Genomic DNA, 10729 nt, shown 5'->3' with positions numbered 1-10729 from the left:
TAAACAAAGCTCGCGGTCGCATCGAGAGAGCGAGCAAGCGAGCAAGCTAGCAAGCGGCAGGGAGCACGTAACGGGGCAACGTCACGGCGCGTTAACCTTCTTCCGATTTCGCCTATCCCCTCGATACCCCGACATCCCGCGGTCTCGTTTCTCCCTTCCCTCTTGCCGCTCCGCGGCGGACAATCGATCGCGGTACAACCGATTCCAAGCGTTACCAGAGAATCGATCGGGAAAGCAACCGCTTGATGTGAGAGCTGCCAATTTGGGATCGTTTCGATGCCGCTTTCGCGCCTCTCCTCTTAACCGACCAAATTATCCACGGCGCATTGTTTTCAGGAAGAAGAACGGGAATGGGAACATACGAGTATTGTTCCAACCCACCGAGTCTAACGTTCGTCTTCTTCCGGATCGAACACTCGGTCAAAACACGCGTTCCTTCGAAAATTTCCACCGCATCGTAAGGAGGTCGTTGTCGACCTTCCTTTCTTGAGCAATCGCGACGACGCAAAACCTTCTTTCCATCGATTCCAACACCTACTCGAAAGAGCTCGCCTCTTACAATCGCTATCCTTCGAAAACGATCGAAACTGCTTGTATAATACTTGCCTCGATTAACGTAACAGAGAGGCTGGATGTATGGAAAAGTGAAATCGTCCGATATTGTTCACTCTGTTGCAGCCCTTTCGCTAATCTTTCCTCTCGTATCCTTCCCAAGATTGAAACTCTCGCTGCACCAAGGCACACGCGCGCGTTCGCGATCTAATCGATTCTCGCGAATGTTCGCTTGCCGCGAGATCGAACGCAGGCGGAGCGATAGCAGGCGGGAAAAGACGGGCGAAAATCGAGTAGAGAACTGAATGAGAACTAAGTATGCAGGCCAGCAAGAATGAGAATGAGAGAGGGAGGAAGAGAAAGGGAGAAAATGGGGAGGAGAAAGAAAAGAGGAAGGAGAAAACCGAAATCGTGGAAGCGCGATACCGAGACGACCCAAAAGAGAGTGCGCGATTCGCGCGTTTCCTAACCTCGAGCGCGACGCGAAATCGCAACTGAGCACCGGCCCTCCGATCCCCACCCCTAAACCCTGGTTAAAACCGTTCTCCTACCATCGCTCGTGCTTCACCTACCTACCAACCTGCCTACTCTATTCCTCCCTCTTTTCCTCGCTCCCGGCAAACGCATAGCGTTATGCTTCCCCCTCTTCTACAACTCTTTCTCGCCGCATTCCTTTCAACCTTTATATACCTTCTCTATTCGACTCGGTCATATTTCTTCCTTACAACTAGACCTATACCTTTCTACCATCTTTTCTCACCCTTTACCTCGCCGTTTACGATCCTCCTCTTCCGACTTTCATCCTCCAACTCCCCTTTTCACCCCAAACTCAATCACCCGTTACAAATCAATTCTCCTTTATATTTATCTCCTATTAACCTTTCTTTCTCTACAAACAAAAACATTCGCAACTCCAACTAACTACCCAAACGTACAATTTAATCTATGGTATTACATCGATCGTCGGTAAACATTTCCGTATTTAGCGCTATGTACAACTATCCAAAGGATCGTTTCTTTCCTTCACTTCTGAGGAGGCCAGGTCCACTGATTCTTCGGAGCGGTCTCCATTAAACTCTCCCACGGTTTATACTTCACGAAACACTCTACCAAAGTCAGTTCCAGTTTCGCTCTATATAGCACGTCTTCCATTTTTCCGTCATCTATCTTTGCTTCTACAACAGCCATGTCGTCGTTCTGTAACGTCAAACACATTATCCTCTCATCTTTCCCCTCTCGAAAAACCAACGAAACCTTTCCGCTCCTATCTATTTCGACAGACCATAAATTACCTGCATCACGATACTTCTTCTTTCCCTTGTCTGCTTCTCCATATCTGTTCTGAAAATGTAATCTTGCGGCATTTGTTTCAGGTTTCGTAATATTTTCTCGTAAATTACACCAAGTTCTCTGTGAGCTTTTTTTGATAAGGCAAGTCTTACTTTCTACGAACAGAAAAATATCCTTGTTCAACTAACGGTCTTTCCAACGATAGATATGGAAAACGGATAGAAAGCAAAAGTATGGTTAGGTTTCCACCGAGCAACCACCTTCCAACGTCGAACGAATATCATTGAACCTTCTACTTTCTACCCCCGATTAAAAGAATTGCATTACCTGTTTCAGTGTTCCTGCCATTCTTCCACGACACACCTACGATCCGAATTGAATGAAAAACAATTATGCGACCAGTTTCCGATTCGATTCCACGTCTAAATTGTTACGACACACTCTCTGTAGTGGCAACACTGTTACCTTACGTTGCGCGTTGTGCCACTCTGCCTCTCCCCAAATAACTTACCAATCGAACGCTGCTCTCTTCAGCTAAAATCATCTCTTTTTCACATGTTATCTACTAAATATCTACCCCATTCTACTAGACGTACATACACCCCGTCCCTCACTTTTCTTTCGATCGAACCTTGTTGAAATCTCGTTCGGTAAAATCGACCGAGATAAATACCAGGAGTAAATAACAAGAGGAGTGGCTTTAAAGATAGATCATTTATTTTTACGTTTTCACGAGTAAACATGTTTATCGATTAGATTTAGCGACACGTTCAAGTTCGTCCTTCTTTTTAATCGCGTACGAGTTAGACGAACCTTTGGCAGCATTGATCAGTTCATCGGCTAAACATTCGGCAATCGTTTTGATATTACGGAATGCAGCTTCCCTAGCACCAGTGCATAATAACCAGATGGCTTGGTTTACTCGTCTTAATGGTGAAACGTCCACAGCTTGCCTTCTAACTGTACCGGCACGACCGATACGTGTCGAATCTTCTCTCGGTCCTGAATTGATGATGGCCGTCACGAGAACCTTTGCCCAAATGTAAACATGTATTTTCATCTCAACGATACGTCTCTTTCTACGTTTCAACAACATTGATAATTGTTATTAATTACCTGTAAGGGGTTGTCACCTGTCAGCAGGTGAATTATTTCAAAGGCGTGTTTTACGATCCTCACTGCCATCAACTTTTTTCCATTGTTTCTTCCGTGCATCATCAATGAGTTTGTAAGACGTTCAACGATGGGGCACTGAGCTTTTCGAAATCGTTTCGCAGCATAACGTCCAGCAGAATGTGGCAAATATTTTGCATTCTTCTCTTTAACCGCGATATAATCTTGCAGGGACATATCGTTCACCTGTACGTCGTCGCAATTCCAACGACCGAATAATTTGATCTCTGGCAATTCAGCAGAAAGTGCTACGGGCAATGTTGTCGCAGTGGGCACCACTATATCGTCGTATGTTTCCATGTCAGCCATGTTTTATCTGCAAAATGAAAATTATAGTTATAAGAATAGAGTCAATCTAGCTGCCAATGGTTAATTGAATTAACCAATGGTTAACCAATGCTAACGCTACACTATCCACATTTTATGCAACCAACAAGCAAAAACAATGTTACAACGTTCAAACATTCTCACACCACGACTAATGTCTTTTCTCGCTATATCGGTAAGCGTTGTAATAAAGAGGAGAATACGAATAGAACAGTGCACGTAAAAGCACAGCGATTTCCCCTCATTTTGTATGTAAATACGAACAATGGAGCAAACTTTTTACACGTTTCTTTTTTCAACCATTTAAACACTATAAACGATATTTCCTCGCGTCACATGCCAATTAATACATGATCCGTGATTTAAAAAATAAGAAAAAGGCAAAATAGGCATAAACATCGATTGTCCAGGACGCAACAGTTGACAGAAACTGTTACACTCCGGAACTTTTCCAATAATATAGACGTTCGATATAATTTCCTCTTTGCTTGAAATGTTATCCAGAGCACACTACACAACTTTGTTGATACGAAACGTATACGAATATAGTTAAGACATGTGGCCATGTGGTCGCGTGTACGGTTGGGAACACTTTTAACCGATACATTTTCCTTCCAACGTATCCTGCGTTTCCAATCACCAACTATCTCCGCACGTTTTCAATATTTCAATATCACTTTTTCTTACACGACCGAACGGTAAATACATCGAACCTTTCAATTTCTTACCATACAACTTTCGTTCACGTCTTCTTTGCAGTACGCGTGAACAGGAAAAGGCCATGACACTAGTGGCGCTTCAACCTGTGATTGCCGGATTTCAAGCTCTCTACTCAATTTCGACACGACACAATATCATTTTCGCTCTTTCTATTCTATGTAGCGATAACGTTAATATTAACGTTTAATCCTATAATTAAATATACATATCATTTTGGTAACAAATCGATTCTTCAAATTACTACGAACCGATAAAAATTTTCAATCGTGCAGTTGCCAATTTGACTAGTGGGTGTTTACAGCAATCCTGTAAACGCACAAGTAGAGACGATTGGTTCGTGAGTTGCCATTTCGAGTGTACATTTATCGCTAATTCTACTCAAATTACGTATTACCGGTGAATTTTAGTGGTATCTTGTTGGGTTGTTGTAATCTCGTAAAAGTGCGGATGTGAAACAATTCGTTTTAGTGCATAACAAAGTGTGTTTGGTGTGGTGTTTGGGGTTAGTACCGGTTGCCGAGTAAACCGGTACATGTCGAATAGATAAGTTCGCGTCAACTACGAAAGATGTCACCACTAAAAAATCTGGAGCAACTTCCGGTCTTTGGAAAGAAACGGTAAGAGTCATTTATATTTTTATATTCATTCGTAGTCTCGTTAATTCATTTCCCTACGCGTTTCTAATAAATAAGTCCAATTCCTCCGGATGTTGTACAGCATGTTGTCGTTGTCGTTGTCACGGTTGTAGTTGTTCTCGTCATCCTCGTCCTCGTGCTCGTCCTTGTCCTCGTCGTCTTCATGCTCGTCCCCGTCCTCGTCGTTATTGTCGTTGTCATACGTAAATGTGTACAGTTGTGTAATAAAAGTTGGAATATAAAGCATAGTAGGTGTACATAAGACAGGAAGATAAACGAGAATGAGTTTATCAGGAAAATAGGAAGATTTCAATGTTACGTCGGTTATCTGTTCAATTATGAGAGCATTCTGGTCAAGCATAAAAGCAATTATGCGCGTCGCGTCATCGTTAAAGTTTCATAATTGTATTCGCGTAAAAGCAGTTACGACTTGGCTCTTGGCTTAGAGTTACTTTGCTTGGACGAGACAAATAGAAGGAGTAATTTGTAATAGCATCTGCGACATTTAACGTAAAACGTTTGAGAGTGTGTGCAGAAGAACAAGCGCGGACGAATATTGTGATAGTGAAGTGAGGAGTTAGCTGTTGCAGCTGCGTCTGCAAGTTTTATGTTTAGAGAGGAATTGTTAAGTGTGTGTCGTTGAGAAAATTGTTGGTTTTGTTTGGGATGTTGATGGAAAGGAAGATTGGTGGAATAGAGGAGAGTGAAGGAAGAATCGGTGAGGAAAAGATTTCTGGCGATAGAGGAACGAAGAAGGATAAGATTTAGTCGGTGTGTGGTTGAGCTGGCCGTTGGTTGGCGTTCGCCTTAGAATAGAAGGAACACGGTGAAAAGTAGAAGGGCACCGATAGCCGAATCGTGGGAGGGTTTGAGCGTGGGGTGTATCCTAGCAACTTACCGAATCGCTAGAGGGTAGTCGTTCAGTAACGTAGCTACGGATTTTGGTACCTGCCGTATCGACCATTTTTCCACCTCACTGCCGCGATATTTTTCTCGGTTAGCCTTTCGCCTGTTACATCGTGCGATGGAGCGATCGGGAAAAAGATAGTAATATCGAAGCGCAACAGTTGAGTTGAATTTCTGTCCACCCTAAGAACCCTCTCTGTCGGAGCATGAACATGTCGAAAGGATAGCGGAGGGAAGCGAACAGAGATCTCGCGGAAAGGATGCGGGGTGGAAAGACTTTGCTTTGAAACTGTTCCAACATGTTAGGATGATAAACGATCGAAAGGAAAAATGATGCGGCTAAGACGGAATAAGAGAAAAAGGCAATTAATAAATAGAAAGAGAGAGAAAGAGAGAGAGAGAGAGAGAGAGAGAGAGAGAGAGAGAGGGAGAGGGTGAGGAAGTTTGTATAGAGGAATTAGTCCAAATGGAAAGAGGGCAGCCGAGGTAGGTTTGAACGAACCTAGGGGGAAATTGAATTGGCAATGAAAATAGAAAATCGGTGCGCGAAGGTAGGCGAAAGACAGGAGGACGCGAGAGGGGAGAATGAACCGAGTGAAAAGAGAGTGGAGCAGAAAGAAGGGGGTTGACGAGAGCACATGCTGCGAATACTCTTCTCGCGTACTATCCCCTATCCTCCAATATCCTTTTTTCTTGCACTTCTCTGCACGCACTGTTAGCCCCTTCCGCGATCATCAAAGATCTCCCTCCGACACGTTTCGATCAGACTTTTTCAACGTCTTGTAACTTACTTCTTCACTTGAACTTTTCATCTCTTCTCCCAAATTATTTTTCGAAAAGAGAAAGTAGGATTGAACGAAATGTTTACGAAACTGGTGAAGCAAGTTGGAAAGATTTGTAATACAAGTAATCTGATCGCGTCGGCATATCAGAAACGTGTGTATATTTTGAATTGAAATAGCTGGCTCCGTTCTTTTACCGTTCTTTTACCGCTCTTTTACCGTCGAGATAAACGTCTTGTAAGACGACTCAAGATCCGTATTCGTTACCTGGATGACGAATCGCGAGGCGACCACCACTTGCAAATTCTTCCAACAAACTAGAAGAGTATAAGTAATTGGATATGATAGACGTGGAAGAGTATATTTGTCGATGCTCCAGTTGCAAAGCAAACTTTTACGAAGCGAGAAAAATGAACATGTAAAAGCAAAATAAATTGGGAAAACGTTAAACGAAGCTCGAACTAAATTTTTCGAACGACAACGGCTGCATCGGGAGATTCTACGTTATAGCATCCACGAGGACCGACAAAGCCACGCCCATCCGGATATCGATTCGTTGACAGCGTTGCTTTTCCCTCGCTTCTTGGACACACCAAACTCGGGACGAACATTGTGTCATTGTTCCTAATCGGTTACCTCTCATTTCCTCCCTTTTCATCTTTTTCCTTTTCTATTCTACTCGTTTACCGTATATCAGCAATCAGACTAAACAGATGGAAAAGGATCGAGTAAAGATTAACGTTGAGAACACAGCAAAACTCGTTTCGAATTGAATATGAAAAAAAAAAAGGATGGATATCGTTTTATGGAAGAGGATCGTTCGTACAAACGTTATTGGTTCCGCCTATCAAAAATACCAATGCCACTGGATTTCTCCCTTCTGTTTTCCTTGAAACCTTCAGGAACAGTAGTAACAACGGATCTTGTTTCATTAACCAACGTGATTTCGTTCAACGGGTGAGAGGCACGCTATCATTCGCTCGTTTCGTTTCGTTTCGTTTCGTTTCAATTCGACTCGTTGCATCGCATTCTAATCGTTAACACTCCACGGACAAATAACTGTTAAAAGATCATACACAAGGAAGAGACAGTTTTATTTAAAAATATATTACCACTTTTTATTATCGTTTCAATAATTTTCTCCGTATTGGAAAAATTAGGGTATATTTTACGGAGAAAGTAAAGCATCAATCTTACCATTAATATAATCTACATACATATATACTTGGAATCAGGTTTTTATGATGGATCGATGCATATGTATGTACATATATACAACACATGTTTGATTTTTCAAAGAACTTGAGGAAAATTTTAGTTTTCGGTATTTATAATGCTTGTAAATAATATCGACACTTATCGATAAGGTAGTAACACGTATACATAATCTGTCAGGTGAGAAAGAAAATAAGAAGGGAAAGGGAAAGGGAAAGGGCAGAAAATAGTTGAGGGCACTATGAAAAAATGTAATTGCTCGAAGGAGAATAAGATGAGGAAAGAAATTTTGGTGGTAATTTGGTCTGTTCGCTTTAAAAGGTCAAGTTCCTCTAAAGCTATCATTAATGGAACGGGGAAACTGCTACGTCCGTTTGCTCTTCACCACGAACCTCGTCGTACGGTTCATTATGGGAACTAAGAATTGTCGACGAGAAAGAGATGGCATACTCGAGAAGAACCGACCGAATGAGTAGCGTGACCGTATGAATGCGTGTCGCGTGCTGTGTGTGCGTGAAGGAGTGGGAGGGAGAAAGAGAGATCAGAAAAAGCAAAGTGGCGCGGTGTTGATGTGGGGTGGGGTGGGGACGAGGTTATGAGAAGGCAAGATAATAAGAAAGAATAAGAAGACCGGAGCAACGGAGGGAAACAAAATGTTCTATATCAACTACAGATGGGGTCTGGGAGCACATGCATTACGAAACTGTCAAGGATCAAAGTCAATTCGTATACGATTCTAATTCGAGCGTTTGCAATAGTACAAGCGCTATATAGCGTACGATATCGTGTTAGTACCAACCAAGAGCACGCACTTTTAAAGTAATAACGAGTCAACGATTCAACGATTCAACGGTTATTTCAATAGGAGGAAAGTAACGTTAATCCAAATTGTTTCGATTTTCTTCTCGTTGGACTTTTATCACCAAGTCTAATTTGTGTTGGTGAAAAATATTCGACTCGACTCGACTGGACTCGACGAGCATCGATGAGAAATGCTACAAAATGTATAAAGGAAGGTGAGCGGAAACTAAAAGATGGACAGAACGAGGGATAGAAGATAATAGAGAGGTAGAAAGAGAATGAGCGAGTATATAAGAGAGGAAGAAAGAGAGGAGTTTTGTTTCGATGTTCATATATATATACATACGGTGCCGACACCAGGGCTGCTTTCGGCGAGGAAAACCTGCCGGAGGAGAAGGAGGAGGAGGAGGAGGAGGAGGGTGTTCTAGCTCCTTCGGGCTCCTTCGTGCTCCTTCGTACTTCTCCAAGCTCCTTCGGCTTCTTTTCTTCTTTCCGGGTTTTGCCACGCTCGCCGTGACACCACACGGCCTTCGGTAGAAGACGACGGAGGACGCCTGTGCAGAACCCTCGCCCTGCTTCTAACGGTTGGCCAGCCCCGGAAACCAACAACAGGGCGCCCCTTTCCCCATCTTTTATTTTTCTCTATCCAATTGCTCTTACTTTTATCCCTCCGTTTATTTTCTTAATACGCATATAGAGCAGTTATTTCCATTCGATTCGAAATTCAGACATTTTTGAAATAAATAAAAATACTTATGCTTCTTACGTTGAACAACGTATTGCGTTCTCTTTTAATAATGCTCGAAAATACATGGATAACGTTCGGAACTAGAAAACGCGAGACCGTTACATGCGCAGTAGCAAATAAAGTTGCGTTCAAACGCGAACACATGATATAAAGTGATAAAATTTGAACGATATTGTTTAACGAGCACTAGAGCGTAACGTGTACTTGAAATTATGAATCGAGCGCATCAAGTCGCGACTACTTTGACAAATTAAAAGTATAATACCTAGGAGTTGTTGCGAATTGAAGGCAGCAATGCGTCGAGATACGAGAAAACGGAAAGGCATGTCCTGTGTGTCGATGCTGTTTCTATCGAGTGAATTGTATTCGTAAAGTGCAAAAGGACCAGGTATTTAATCTATTAGAAAATATTTGTACGACGATAATAGAAAAATCGAAGCGTTTGTTTCGGATAAAGGAGTAGAATGGTAACCGTAGCGGTAGGTACGGTCCTAGCCGAAGTTGGCCGAATACGGTCGAGGACGCCCGATCTTGGTGGAGGCCCGTAGCCATGTGTTGCGGTCTGCCGTGAGTGCTTTCTGACAAGGGAGGTGCGGTGTCTGCGTTTTTTCTTTACTCGTCGCAGACTAGAAAACCACGATTTTCCAAGTAAACAGACGAGATACGAGCGATCACAGTGTCTCGGAATAGTATCGGTAAGGTTCGGAGTTGTTGAAGCGCGAGAAAAATTGGATATTTGGAGAAGAAAGTGTGTGTATTTCTCGCACGGCGTCGGCCGAACGAGACGACGAACAAGGAGCTCTGCTTCGTCTCTCGATATGTACACGAATCTACACTGGGTATGTGAGTTTGTGAGAGTGCGCGATCGAAACGAACAGCACTGATTCGGAGCAGTTGAAGACCGGTAGACGTTCACGAACGCAGAGACTGAAACAGAGGCATCGAGTGGAAACGAAGAAAGAGAGAGTGCGCATGATAATCGTATCCTCGATAGCTGCCAGATAGAGACGCACAGGGTGCTGCGTGCAAACTTTTCTCTCTCTCTCTCTCTCTCTATCTATCTATCTATCTATCTATCTATCTATCTATCTATCTATCTATCTGTCTATCTATCTGTCTATCTATCTATCTGTCTCTATCTCTATATCTGAGTATCTATCTGTCTATCTTTTTCTCTCGTTCACATACACATATAAACGACTCAGTGGTGTACGCACACACACAGGCGCGCGCGAGCGCCAACACATTCTTTCGCTCTCGTTCTCGTTCTCGCGAACGCTCTCTGTTCCTCTCATTCCTTTTCCCTTTTTCATCCTGCTGTTTCTATCTTTCTCGATACCTCTGGCTCTGTATGCTGCGCGTGTAACAGAGTGAGCGCGCGAGCAAACGCACGAACGAACGAATGCGCACGGGCATGCTCGCTTCTGTGTTGGTATTAACATCCCGTTCGTTGTGTTTTGTGTATTCTGCTTGTAGAGAGTGCCGCCCGAACGTATCGTAACTATCACGAGTATGCAAACAGTTTCGTAATTTTGGTCTACAGGACGGTATCTTTTTTGTCTCCAGAAAACTTAGGAGCA

At 43.0% G+C, this 10729-nt stretch overlaps 2 protein-coding genes across 2 annotated transcripts; both read right to left on the bottom strand.

Moving 5' to 3' along the window:
* Positions 1-1192: 1192 nt before the first annotated feature.
* LOC108574171 (probable NADH dehydrogenase [ubiquinone] 1 alpha subcomplex subunit 5) lies at positions 1193-2284 on the bottom strand. Its single transcript, XM_017936703.1, has 3 exons — positions 2170-2284; positions 1845-1997; positions 1193-1749 (listed from the first exon to the last, which is right to left on the bottom strand). The coding sequence occupies exons 1-3, from the start codon at positions 2188-2190 to the stop codon at positions 1576-1578; spliced, it is 348 nt and encodes a 115-aa protein (XP_017792192.1). The 5' UTR covers positions 2191-2284; the 3' UTR covers positions 1193-1575.
* Positions 2285-2587: 303 nt separating this feature from the next.
* On the bottom strand, positions 2588-4124 carry LOC108574153 (40S ribosomal protein S5). Its single transcript, XM_017936680.1, has 3 exons — positions 4071-4124; positions 2959-3331; positions 2588-2872 (listed from the first exon to the last, which is right to left on the bottom strand). The coding sequence occupies exons 2-3, from the start codon at positions 3322-3324 to the stop codon at positions 2588-2590; spliced, it is 651 nt and encodes a 216-aa protein (XP_017792169.1). The 5' UTR covers positions 3325-3331; positions 4071-4124.
* Positions 4125-10729: the final 6605 nt, after the last annotated feature.

This window comes from Habropoda laboriosa, unplaced genomic scaffold (assembly GCF_001263275.1).
Source record: "Habropoda laboriosa isolate 0110345459 unplaced genomic scaffold, ASM126327v1 scaffold222, whole genome shotgun sequence".
Classification (NCBI taxonomy): Eukaryota; Metazoa; Arthropoda; class Insecta; order Hymenoptera; family Apidae; genus Habropoda; species Habropoda laboriosa.
Note: the sequence above shows the minus strand (reverse complement) of the source record. Positions and strands in the feature narration are given on the sequence as shown.

What these genes read in the sequence shown, in the direction of transcription:
- LOC108574153 (XM_017936680.1), bottom strand. Translation starts at nt 3,324, where the DNA reads ATGGCTGACATGGAAACATACGACGATATAGTGGTGCCCACTGCGACA. An exon ending in CAGGTGACAACCCCTTACAG is followed by an intron (nt 2,873 to 2,958) that starts GTAATTAATAAC and finishes ATTTGGGCAAAG; the next exon opens with GTTCTCGTGACGGCCATCAT.
- LOC108574171 (XM_017936703.1), bottom strand. Translation starts at nt 2,190, where the DNA reads ATGGCAGGAACACTGAAACAG. An exon ending in TGGCAGGAACACTGAAACAG is followed by an intron (nt 1,998 to 2,169) that starts GTAATGCAATTC and finishes TTCTGTTCGTAG; the next exon opens with AAAGTAAGACTTGCCTTATC. An exon ending in GAAGAAGTATCGTGATGCAG is followed by an intron (nt 1,750 to 1,844) that starts GTAATTTATGGT and finishes TTGACGTTACAG; the next exon opens with AACGACGACATGGCTGTTGT.